General features: G+C 36.1%; 1 protein-coding gene across 5 annotated transcripts in view; it reads right to left on the reverse strand.

The window, feature by feature from the left end:
* SLF2 (SMC5/6 complex localization factor 2) overlaps nucleotides 1-13,450 on the reverse strand; it is a 53,381-nt gene that overhangs the window by 22,349 nt on the left and 17,582 nt on the right. For all 5 annotated transcript variants that reach the window (XR_013449641.1, XM_036065005.2, XM_036065003.2 and 2 more), the window contains 5 exons: nucleotides 13,035-13,137; nucleotides 7,831-7,906; nucleotides 6,884-7,025; nucleotides 1,406-1,508; nucleotides 604-780 (listed from right to left, as the gene is read on the reverse strand). Coding sequence is in view for 4 of the 5 variants with exons in the window: in XM_036065005.2 (XP_035920898.1) it covers nucleotides 604-780; nucleotides 1,406-1,508; nucleotides 6,884-7,025; nucleotides 7,831-7,906; nucleotides 13,035-13,137 (601 nt within the window). In the remaining variant the exon portion in view is untranslated. The remainder of the gene's footprint in view (nucleotides 1-603; nucleotides 781-1,405; nucleotides 1,509-6,883; nucleotides 7,026-7,830; nucleotides 7,907-13,034; nucleotides 13,138-13,450) is intronic.

Genomic DNA, 13,450 nt, shown 5'->3' on the forward strand with positions numbered 1-13,450 from the left:
AATTCTTCTAACAAAAATTATACATGTTTACCCTTAATATGGCTATAAACGTTCAACTCCCAATTTTTGTTGTATGTGTGACTTTGCTTCATCATTTCATGTAGGTCTCTCCTCAAAGGTCACTTCAGAAGGGCATTCCCTGACTGCTTTATCTGAAACAGCAGAAGATTCCTGCCTTGCTATTCTTTATACCCATGTCCTGCTTTATTTTAATTTGTAGCCCTTATTACAACTTGACATAGTATAATATACATTTATTATTTAACCCTCTAACTAGCATAAAACTGCTATAAAGGCAATGGATTTATCTTTTCCAGTGCTGTATCTCCAGCACTTACATTAATGCTTGACCCCCAATAAATCCCCCAATAAACACATTTTTTTTTTTTTGGGAATGAATAGCTGCAGTTTTAGAGAAGATTCAGTTATCATAAATTTAATACAGTTCCAACAAAGACAGTAGCTTCCTGTTTATTTTTCATCTGCCAGAGATCTTAACTGAGCTTAGAAACTATTAATTCCATATGCACTATGAAAGTCAATTTGTGATGGTATACAAAAAACCAATACTAAAACCAATACAAAAGCTTTAAGTATGGTTACCTTTGTGTTCCAATCTCTAATGTTTTTCATCAGATTTATCAGGAGGCTTTGAAAGTCCACTAGAGGAATCTGTTTCAGCTGTTTCTCCAAACTCATTTTAAACAACATTAAAATCAGCAACATTATTTCACGATCCTGGTAACCTTCTGGATGTATAGATGTACACAAGCCTAGAAACTGTGACAGAAGTACAAAGACAAAACAATTTAAGGAGATATATTTTACTTGGAGAGTTTAAATTATAAAAACTTTCTGACAAAAAAATGCAAAAGAGAACTTATAGAAAACGAAACATCAGATGTCTAGAAAAAAGGCAAGAAATACTCATGTTAATAGTAATGTAATAGCTGAATTAGGTGACAAGATAAGTATTTTCTTCTCCAATTTTCATTTTTGAGATTTTTTTAATGGTTCAGTATCACTGACTTGATTCAGCCACTAAAAAGTTTTAACACTGTTATTAATTCTTAATCACTAAGTTACAAGTAATAACTTTTTTCTCTTCATACATCCTAATTCTAAAAAAATTATTGGTTCTAAAAATACTGGTTTCTAAAAGCTTCTTGGTAAAGGTATCCTAGAACTATATTAATTCTATAAATCTAAAGTTCCCTTTTACTCCTAATATTAAAACAAAAAATAAAAACAGCAAAAACAATGTTTAATACAAAGAATACTGCTAACAAATTTCAAAGATTGGAAATCACCTGGTAAAACACTAGTGATTTTGTTTTAAAACCACTAACCACAAAACTAAATGGTTCCAGTACTGTGCTAAAGACATAAAAGAGTTTTTCCCTACCTTAACCACATTTAAAATGTTGGTTTCAGGAAGAGTTGAAAAAATTGGCTTACAAGATGAATCTTCACTTCCTTCCCCCCCCAATGTCATCTGTGTTTCAGAACTATTGAAAAGTGAATAAAGCAATGTGAAATTAGGCACAAAATAATTATTTTAAGATCGAACAACAAAAAAGTTTTGTTGAAGCATAATTTACATATAATAAAAAGAATATACCCATTTTATGTTTTGATAAATATATATAGTAGTATAGCCACCAACAGAATAAAGTAGTAGTAGAACATTTCCATTACCCACAAAAGTCCCTTCATGCCAGATCCAAGTCACTTTGCTATCTCCCACTCCAGGTAAACACTAATCTGACACCTATTTCTATGCATTAGTTTTCCGTTGAACAGCTACTTTTTATAAGGCACTATCCTCATTGTTCTTGGTGTCAGAGAACTATGTAGAAGGTGGCTCTGACTACAAAAGAACTCATAATAAAGGTCTCATGAATAGACAGCAATATAAAGAAACAATTCTAAGCACTGCAGTTTTGGTTGAGGTAATCAGTGAAGGTTCGTGGAGGAGGAGACACATGAATTTGGCCTTCAAAAGGTACTTTCTTATTTAATTTTTTGAATAATACCTTCATATGGTTAAAAAACTCAAAAGGTATCAAGGAACAGTACTGCTGTGAAGAACTGTCCTCAGTCTAGGCCTTTTGCCATCCATTTCCCCTCCAATCACTAGTTTTAATCCTTCCTTCCACAAGCATTTTATGTATATACAAATAAATACGTATTTATTTATTTGCCCCCCCTTAATGTAAGTGGCAGCACACTATATACTCTGTTGTGTACCTCTCTTTTTTTCACTTAATATATCTTATACTTCCATAACTATATATGAAAAGCTTTCTTAGCTTTTCAAGTCTCTGCTTAGTAGTCCGGTGCCTTCCTAGCTGTAAACCTCAGGCAAACTACTTAACCTTTCTGTGCCTGACTCACCTGTAAAATGGAATGAGAATACTATCTAACAGCTGTAGTGACCATTAAATGAAGTGCTATATTTTAAGCCCTTAGAACTGTGTCTGGCATATAGTAAGCAATATGTAACTATTAGTAGTTGTGATGATGATGATTAATGTACCATGATTTAGTAATCTGTTCCATACAGATAAGACTGTCTTGCTCTTATTTTTTTTTTTTTTAAAGATTTTATTTATTAGAGAGAGCAAAAGTGAGAGAGAGCACAAGTGGGGGGTGGGGGTTTGAGGGAAAAGCAGATTCCCTGCTGAGCAGGGAGCCCCATGTGGGGTTCAATCCCAGGACCCCAAGATCATGACCTGAGCTGAAGGCGGATGCTTAACAGACTGAGCCACCCAGGCCCCCTGACCGTCTTGCTCTTAGAAACAGCGCTTCAACGAGAGAGACAGGTAATATTTTAGTGAGCTGACACTGAGGATGGAGGTGAGGGATCACTATGAGGAAGAGCCAATGCAATGATGACTAATATGGAGGAACAGCAAGCAGATCAATTTGGTTAAAACAAAAGGGACAGCAAAATAGAAAATAGGTCGGGCGCCTGGGTGGCTCAGTTGGTTAAGCGACTGCCTTCGGCTCAGGTCATGATCCTGGAGTCCCGGGATCGAGTCCCGCATCGGGCTCCCTGCTCGGCAGGGAGTCTGCTTCTCCCTCTGACCCTCCCCCTCTCATGCTCTCTCTCTCTCTCATTCTCTCTCTCAAATAAATAAATAAAATCTTAAAAAAAAAAAAAAAGACGTCAAAGGAGATTAAAAAAAAAAAACAAAAACAAACAAAAAAATAGAAAATAGGTCAAATTGCAGAGTCTTCAATACAAGGTGTAAAAAGGCTTGAGAACAGAGGAGAAAGAAGTTCAAGGCTATGTTTCATAAAAGGAATCCTCCAACAGTGAAAGGAATAAATATCTTGGAGGTAGAAAGCCCCTGGGGAAAAGGAGATTTTTTTTTTTTTTTTGCCAGGGTAGGCATGAAAAGAGGATCTGAATTAGACTAACACGGGTAACAAAAAAGGAAAGAACAGCTGTGACATGAGCAGAGGAACTAGAACACAGGGATGTGAGAACTGATGGAATGCAGAAGAGAAAGAGGTTAGTTGTGACTCAGATTTTAAGTCTGTACATCTAACAATAATGGTCAAGAAAAGAACTGTTCGACTATCCTTTAGTATCTTACTCTCCCTATCTGAATATTTAAGAGCCTTCAAACATTTCACACACACCAACAAAAATGGTTAAGTTGCATGTGAGTCTTAGTGAGAAGAGTGAGTTGTGGTCATATCTCAACAGGATTCAGTCTTGTACTCATGTTGCTTAAACAGGCATTTCATCATGGTTCACTCATTCCTTCACGAGCTCCTCCTTGCTTTCCTGTGCTCACCGATGCCTACCACTGCACAGCAACAGTGACTACAGCCACCACCTCCCTGCTGTAGTCATCAAACCTAACTGATGCCAACTCTTTAACTGGTAAGTAACCAATAAAAAAAACCATTTTGCTGAATATTATCTGCATGTATTATGCCTTAATGCATTCATTATATATCTTTATTTCACTATTTCCACTACAGTACCTGCTTGCAACAGTGAAGAAAAATTCAAATCTGTTGCATACAACATATGTGACCACATGTTACTGAATTCATGAAATGTTAAATAATAAAATAACTGGTATTTTAACTTTTTAAATATAGGTGGTTTGATATTTTAACAATGTTTGGGGGAAATGGTTGGGTTTTTTGGATGGGCTGGGACAAGCATTATTTTCCCTATTTAAAATGATAGAACATAGTCTTTATCTGAAAATTTGCTATCCAACGTATTTTTAGATACAGATTATATCTGAGCAACAAGGGATCCTGTATGGAGTGGAAAGAGAACTAGAGAGGTACGAGTTTGGCTTTGGATATAGCAATAACAAGAATTTACCTTTTTTCTCAGAAGTGAAGATGAGTATATTCTCATATTTAAGAACCAGTTTTATTTCTGTGATCAGTTTATTCCTTTGTCCATTTTTCTAATAGGTTATTATCTTTTTTATTAATTTGAAACTAAATCTTTACCTGTAACCACAGTTGTTTCATTCATATACGCATGAATATGAAAAATTCATATAAATATTATCTCCCTCCCACTCCCTTTTGAAGCTTTTCTTTTGACTTTGTGTATAGTGATTACTGTCATGGCAAAGTGTTTTTAATGTGGTCAAATAAGTTAATTTTCCTTTATACGGCTTTTGAGTGTTAGTTCATACACAAAATCATTTTCCCCTTTTCTAGGATTATAAAAACCTGCTGGTTTCTTCTGTTACTTTTATGGTTTTATTGTATACATTTAAATCTTTGATCTATCAGTTTGAGGTATGGATGCAAAATTTTTTTTCAGATGGCTATCCAGTTTTCCAGATAGTGGATAATACCAGATACTTAATAGCCTACTCTTTCATTTATGGAAATAGCTTTTTAGCATTTACTAAGTATCTATATGTATTTGTTTCTATTTTGGACTTCTTTTGTTCCACTGACAGAACTTTGCATGTTGCACTTGTCCCATACTATTATCTGCTAAGGCCAGTCCTGCCTCCTAACTCTTCTTTCTCAAAGCTTTTCTAGATATTATTTTTTTCCATATAACTTTATAGAATCACTTGTATAGTATCAACTCTCCCCTTCCCCACAAAATATCCCATTGGCATTTCTTATTCAAATGTCATTATGTTTATGGTTTAACTTCAGGAGCTCTAATCTATTTATATTATAATGTTGAATTTTCCTATCTGAAAGCATGGTATGCTCTTCCATTCATTTAGGTCTTCTATTTTGTCTCTATACACACACTCACACACACTCTCTCTCTCTTCTATTTAAGTTTATTCCTAGGTATTTCATATATTTTTCTTGCTGTTGTAAATGAAGTCTTTTCTTCCAGTTTATCTTTTTTTTTTTTAAGATTTTATTTAAAAAAAAAAATTTTTTTTTAAAAGATTTTATTTATTTATTTGACAGAGAGAGACAGCTGGAGAGGGAACACAAGCAGGGGGAGAGGGAGAAGCAGGCTTCCCGCTGAGCAGGGAGCCCGATGTGGGGCTCGATTCCAGGACCCTGGGATCACAACCTGAGCCGAAGGCAGATGCCTAACAACTGAGCCACCCAGGCGCCCCTTATTTTTAAAAATTTTTGATGTAATCTCTGCCCCCAAGGTGGGGCTCGAGTTCATGACTCTGAGATCAAGAATCACATGCTCTACCAACTGAGCCAGCCAGGCACCCCACAGCTTATCTTTTAAACTAGCTACAGCTCATATATCTAAAGGTTACTAATTTCTCTTTTTAAATTTTGTACCCTGGAATCCATACCAACTTCTCTCTTTTTTAAAGATTTATTTATTTTAGAGAGAGGGAGAGAGAGAGACAGCGAGCGAGCAGGTGAGTGGGAGGAGGGGCAGAGGGAGGAGGATAGAGGGAGAAAATCTTACGCAGACTCCCCGCTGAGTGCAGAGCCTGACGTGGAGCTTGATCCCAGCACCCTGAGATCATGGCCTGAGGCAAAACCAAGAGTTGGCCACCCAACCGACTGAGCCACCCAGGTGCCCCACCCCCCCTTTTAAGTAGGCTCCCTGCCTAATGTGGGGCTTGAACTCACAACCCTGAGATCAAGAGTCACATGCTCTACTGAATGAGACAGCCAGGTGCCCCATACCAGTTTCTCTTACTTTTTTTTTTATTTGTTATAGCTTTTCAGCCGACTTAGGCTTCTTTGCATACATTAACACACTTCTGCAAATAATGAAACTTTTACCAACTCATTTCCAGTTTTTATATCTCTTATTTTTTTCTCTTACCTAATTGCTTTGGCCAGTATTGCCAACAGAATAATGTCAAATAATGTCAAATACTTATCTAATTGCTTTGGCCAGTATCACCAAGAAATAATGTCAAATAAGCAAATAATGTCAAATAACAGAATAATGTCAAATAACAAATAATGTCAAATAACGTCAGTTTCATTTTAAAAAAATTTAAAAATTTTAAATGTTTCTATATCCTCCTTTTTTTTTTTTTAAAGACTTTATTTATTTATTTGACAGAGACTGAGACACAGCTAGAGAGGGAACACAAGCAGGGGGAGTGGGAGAGGGAGAAGCAGGCCCCTCTTGGAGCAGGGAGCCTGATGTGGGGCTCGATCCCAGGACTCTGGGATCATGACCCAAGCCGAAGGCAGATGCCCAATGACTGACCACCCAGGTGCCCCTATATCCTCCCTGTTCAACTTGATGATGACTTTCAGATTAAGACAGATGTTAGGAATGTATCTAATTCAAGATCCATTTCAACTTTGAGAGATTTAAAAAAACCAAGAATGGGTACTGAAATTATCAAATGAGTATTAACTCTTATCCTATTACAAATTATTTAAAAGAATGTTTTGGGGAGTTATTTATGAAAATAAAACTTACACTAGATTATCTTCATTAAAGTCTGGCTGAAGATTCTCCAGAGGAAACAAAGATCTGAAATCAATTCCCATATTGAAAAACACAGCTGCTATATCAGATAACGATGGGATCCAGGGCCAAACTGGTGAATCACTGAAGGTATCTAGTTAACAGAAGAAAATATTTTATCCCAAATCCCAGGTTCACAAACACAGTTGCAAGGTGACAGTCTGCATGTGAAATATGGATTATCATGATGATTTTATAGAAATGACATCTGGTAATGGTATGTTAATGATATAGTTATTTAGAATGATCATACAGGAATTATAGATTTTCAAGTAAATGAAGGAAATGACATTTATTAAAGTATCTGAGAGTGATGATGAATAAAAGAGTATAACTCAAAAAGTAACACACTTTGAAAAGACTGAAAATAACAATGGTAAAATACCAACTACTCCTAACACAGAAAGACTTTACCATCTTCAGTGCCCATATAGTCTCAAGCCCCAAAACAAGCGAAAGGTGTAAATCACAATGCTTGTTTTATTATAAGGGATCTCAGAGGTGAGAAAACAATTGTTACATTTTTGTAGTACTTTCAGTCTCCTCAGTGCACAATCAGTACAATACTTGTTCACCAATAAGCCAGTTAAAGTTAACTGGCTAAATAAATAACAAACTTGCAACTATTTCCATTTACCCAGAACAGTAACCCATGAGTTGGTAAATATTAGGTTAGGGCTGTCACTTGTAAGGTCTTATACCGTTTTTCTCAATGCAACTAGAAAAATGCAGATACTCATTTTTGATTGGAGTTTCATGTCATTAAAGATTTTAGATCACAAAAAATAATTTTTTATTCTATATTTCTGAATATCCTAAATGTTTAGCAACACGAAAGAGACTGTATAAATAGCAACCAATAATTCACACAGCTAATCAGAGTAAATTCATATACTCACCATTCCTAATCGTTATTTCCATCAATGTACTTAAAATCTGCACGGACACAATACAGTCTGTATGAACCGACATCATCTGCCAAAGTAGGTAAGAGTATTAAAAAAGAAAGAAAATGAGCATTTACTACTTGCCAGGCATATATAAAGGTATTTTATGTGTATTTTCTTTAAAATGTATTTTATATGCATTTCATTTTAATACTTACAATAACCTTATGAAGTGGTCATACATTACACATGAGCAGACAGACTCAGAGAGATTAAAATACTCTACCTAATGTAATACATGAGGAGTTGGAACTTATAATTCAGGTCTAATTCTAAAATCAGGGCCCTTTCCATTCTAACATGCTGACTGTTTTTACAACTTTCGTTTATATTAGAGAAATATTTACATTTGAAAACTATCAAAAAATGCCTTTCTAGTTCATTTGTGCGATGAAATCCAAAAACCATAAAGGAAAAGGCTGCTAGTTGATCACAGGCAAAAATCAAACCACAAACTAATAAAAATATTTGAAAAGATACAAATAAGCAAAATAATATATCAATATACTATTTATTTATTTACGTATTTATTTATTTTTTAAGATTTTATTTATTTGTCAGGGAGAGAGAGAGCAAGCACAAGCACGGGAGTGGCAGGCAGAGACAGAAGCAGGCTCCCAGCTAAGCAGGGAGCCTGATGCGGAACTCAATCCCAGGACTCTGGGATCATGACCTAAGCCAAAGGCAGACGCCCAATGGACTGAGCCACCCAGGCATCCCTATCAATATACTTTTTAAAAGATGTTCAATATCACTAGTAATCAAAGAAATGCAAAGAGAAGTGACAAACTGTCATTAGCATGTCAAAAGAAGCTTGACTTTGGGCCGCTGGGTGGCTCAGTTGGTTAAGCATCTGCCTTCGGCTCATGCCCTGATCCCAGGGTCCTGGGATGGAGCCCTGCATCGAGCTCCCTGCTCAGCAGGGAGCCTGCTTCTCTCTCTCCCCCCGACCCTCCCCCCCACTCGTGCTTGCTCTCTCTCTCTGAAATAAATAAAATCTTAAAAAAAAAAAAAAAGAGAAGCTTGACTTTAAGATTGTTAACGATCAAGAATATTGATAATGGGGCGCCTGGGTGGCTCAGTCGTTAAGCGTCTGCCTTCGGCTCGGGTCATGATCCCAGGGTCCTGGGATCGAGCCCCGCATCGGGCTCCCTGCTCCGCGGGAAGTCTGCTTCTCCCTCTCCCACTCCCCCTGCTTGTGTTCCCTCTCTCGCTGTGTCTCTCTCTGTCAAATAAATAAACAAAATCTTTAAAAAAAAAAAAAAAAAAAAAAAAAAAAGAACATTGATAATGCCAGCGTTCATAAGAGTACTAGGAAAGAGGTAGCATGCCCAGTATTAAGTATAATTTGGTAAAATTTAAAAAGTAATTTGGTAATATTTATGCAAAGTTATTGTCCTTATATTTTGATCTAGTTAGCCTTTTTACATACAGAAATTTATATGCAGAGGCATATAATTAATATAATTTTACAAAACAATTTTTTGGGAAAATATTTTCAAGTTTAAAAAAACATTAAAAAAAAAACATTTTAAAGAATCATGACAGGGGCACCTGGGTGGTGGCTCAGTTGGTTAAGCATCCAACTCTTGATTTTGGCTCAGGTCATGATCTCAGGGCTATGAGATCAAGCCCTGTGTCAGGTTCCCGCTCAGCAGGGAGTCTGCTGGAGATTCTCCCTCTCCCCCTGCTTGCATTTGCATGCACGCTCTCTCTAATAAATAAATCTTTAAAAAAAAAAGAATCATGTGACGTATCGAAGGTAATTTTAAAGTGGTTTAGCAGGGGAAAACACTTCTCTTTCCCTTTTGCTTTGGAGCTGTAGATTATGATTACAGTAAATTTAAATCTAAAATGTAAGGGAGATTAACCCAAACTCTGGTTTCAATCAGGCATATTTGTGTCATTGTATGTTTGTATTTGCATCATTTGTATGTTTGTGCCATTTTCAAAATCAACCTGTGTCAAAAAAGTCTGTTATAATGTTTGTGCTATGTTTTGCCACTAGGGGGAAGCACCATCCAAAGGCATGTTGGAAACAGGACAAGTTTTGGTAACAATCTTTTTTGGGTAATAATAATTCTAAGGTGGGCAACCCAGTACTTGGAGATAATTAAATAAATGTGTAAAGAGGTGCAAATAACAATCTGATGTCTATCAACTGAGACTGGGTTAAATAAATCATAGTATAACACTACAAAAGAATTATATAAAGCCGCTAAAAACGATGACAACATATCTATACTGACATGAAAACACTCAATAATTTGTTATCTGAAATAAACAAATCATAAAACAGCACATATTCTGTTTATACTGTCATACAGCAATCTATGTACACGCAGAGAACAATCTAGAAAACACTAAAATTTAACAGCCCCTGGAAACTGGGATGGCATTAAGCCTTTTTAAAAAATCTTTCCATTTTACTTGAACTTTTCACAATCAAATGTGAATTGCCTTTGCAAAAGTTTTTATTTTTTTTTATTTTTATTTTTTTAAAACTATTTTATTTTATTTTATTTTATTTTTTTTTTTTAAAGATTTTATTTATTTATTTGACAGAGAGAGACATAGCGAGAGCAGGAACACAAGCAGGGGGAGTGGGAGAGGGAGAAGCAGGCTTCCCGCAGAGCAGGGAGCCCGATGTGGGACTCGATCCCAGGACCCTGGGATCATGACCCGAGCCGAAGGCAGACGCTTAACGACTGAGCCACCCAGGCGCCCGCAAAAGTTTTTAAAAAGTAGTAAAGTGTCCTTCTAGTTTTACACTCATAAAATCAGGAAAATGCAAACATTTTAATTACATTTTAACAATTAACCTACAAAAATGTTAGGACCATAGATTTCATTCCTTTTTTATGGTTGAATAATATTCCATTGTACATGTGCACATGTCTACATGTACATCTCTTTTATCCACTCATCTATCGATGGACACTTGGGCTGCTTCCATAATTTGGTTATTGTAAATAATGCTGCAATAAACACTGGGGTGTGTATATATCTGAATTAGTGTTTTTGTATTCTTTGGGTAAGAAGGGTTAAAAAAAAAAATTAGAACCACAGCATTAAAATAAATTCTGACATACTTTCTAAAAAAGAAAAATAGTCATAAGTTGGTATATCTCTCCATCATGAAAAATGGACTTGGAATTGAAAAGGAGAGATGAGACAAAGTGTTTTACACAGAAAAAGTGATTAGAATGATTATTAGTTTAGTTTTTCAAATAATAAATATGTAGAGTATAGAAACCACTTATACAAAGGTATGCTTATATGTTATAATCAGGGTTTTAAAGGCTATAATGAGGACCCACATCAACAAGATAAAAATTAACACAGATAAAAATGGAAAGCCTTACTTGTAAGTTTAAGAAAAGATATATTGCATAGTTAGAGAATAACAAAGCCCTGGCATGACAATAGATGAAGTTTTGAATTGCAGTAACAGAAATATGTCAGTGGGTAGAAGGGAAAGAGTCGCACTGGAAACTGCTGCTTATAAAGACCTTATCTGGAGCATATGTCCATTTATGGGGAAACACTTTAGGAGCTAATGGCCATTCAGAAAGATGATCAGTAAAGGGACTAGATATTTAGTGACTGGAGAAAGTTTAGTGCTGGGGGGAGATGAGGGTCATGACAGCTGTTTTAAAATAAATGAAGGACTGTTAGATGAAGCATATTCTGGGAAGTTCCAGAAAAGATAATTAGTACTACTATATAAAAACTACAGGGAGGCAAGTTTTGATTTAATTAGGACTCTTGAAAAAAAATTTACTGGGGTCAAAGTACTGAGCTCCTAATCACTGGAAGTAAATGCTCCTGCCCCACAGTCTGCACTGCCTGCTATTTTCTCTGCCTAGAATGGTCTTTTACCATATAGTGGCACAGCTCACTCCATTACTTTGTCTTCTCTTTACTCAGACCTCACCTTACCAGTAAGGCCCTCATCATTAATTATCTTATATACATATTCAAAAAAGCAAGCTTTTTTTCCCCACCCTGATACTTCTCTGTGTCTACTGTAGCCTACTATTTCTTCCTAGCACTTACCATCTGACACAATAGATCTCTAAATAGGCATTTACACACACACCCATTTACTATCTCCTCTATAGTACTAGAATGTGGCTTTCATGAGATCAGAAATGTAGATTTTTGGGGCACCTGGGTGGCTCAGTCATTAAGCGTCTGCCTTCGGCTCAGGTCATGATCCCAGGGTCCTGGGATTGAGCCCCGCATCCGGCTCCCTCCTCTGCGGGAAGCCTGCTTCTCCCTCTCCCACTCCCCCTGCTTGTGTTCCCTCTCTTGCTGTGTCTCTCTCTGTCAAATAAATAAATAAAATCTTAAAAAAAAGAAAAAAAAGAAATGTAGATTTTTTCATTGCTGTTCTCTTCAGTACCTGGCCACAGCTGGCACTCAAAAAATGCCAGCTATATGAAAAAAATGAATAAAAGGCTATATTGGAATATCTAGTTCCTGCCAAATATGAGATTGTTTGAAATGCTATCTTAAAGCCCAGAATAGAAACTCCTTATGTTTTTCCCACTTCTCACTTCATACAATAGTCATATGTTTTAATAGTCATATTTTTTGATACCATTGATATTTCTAAAGTTACCATGCAGATAATATAAAAATTTAGATAATTAAGTGGATTTAAGAATTAAACATTATTGGGGAAAAGAAACATTTGGTTGCAGATATATATATATCTGCATACACACACACACACACAAATGGGAAAATATTGGTATACAAGTCAAATCCTAAAAATACATATGCAAGAATCTCCATAAAAATGGGAGAAAAAAATATTTAAAAAAACCCCACTAAACCCCCTCCCCTCCCAAAAAAACAGGTAACGTAAGAATGAGAAGAACTCTCCTAAACTAACCATGATAATGATTTACCAGTGGGATGAAATGTCTTAGGCACAATTAACATTACTATCCCACACACGATCTGCATTAGCATTTCCTTTATAATCTCTTCACATGGACTCTTTTTGCCTCATTTTAACCCACTGAAATCATGGGTTTGATGTGCTATTTTTTTCCTCTAGTAATGTGCAAATATGATATTTTAACTTTGTTTTTGACTAGGAAATGCAGTAGGAGACAACTATACTCCCCAAACATTTCTCTTACCCGAAACAGCCACTTTAACACAGGTACGGGACACTGGACATAGTGATAAGCAGAGGTAAGAAAGCCTTGTGTTGTCAAAAAAATCTGATCTGTTTTTCCTGATCTGAAAAAATAAAGTGAAATCAATGACTGTTACTTTCATAGTAAGAAACTTCTACCACCACATCTGACATAATCAGGGAAATGAGCTAGCACACCATCCTCAGTCCTTAGAGGTGGACTCTACTCCAATATGGATGGGTTACTCATAAAGGAAATTCAAGTGATGGCCTAAAGCTGATCCAGTCTGTTAGCCTGTTTCCAGATTTATCTGGTGGATAAATTTACATTAGCTGGCAGTGTTGAGAAAGCTCCTATTAAGTCTGCTTTTGTCAGCTTGGGTTTGTACTTCCATAAAACTCAGCACCAGAATTAAT

The sequence above is a fragment of the Halichoerus grypus genome, chromosome 7, assembly GCF_964656455.1.
Source record: "Halichoerus grypus chromosome 7, mHalGry1.hap1.1, whole genome shotgun sequence".
NCBI classification, from domain to species: domain Eukaryota; kingdom Metazoa; phylum Chordata; class Mammalia; order Carnivora; family Phocidae; genus Halichoerus; species Halichoerus grypus.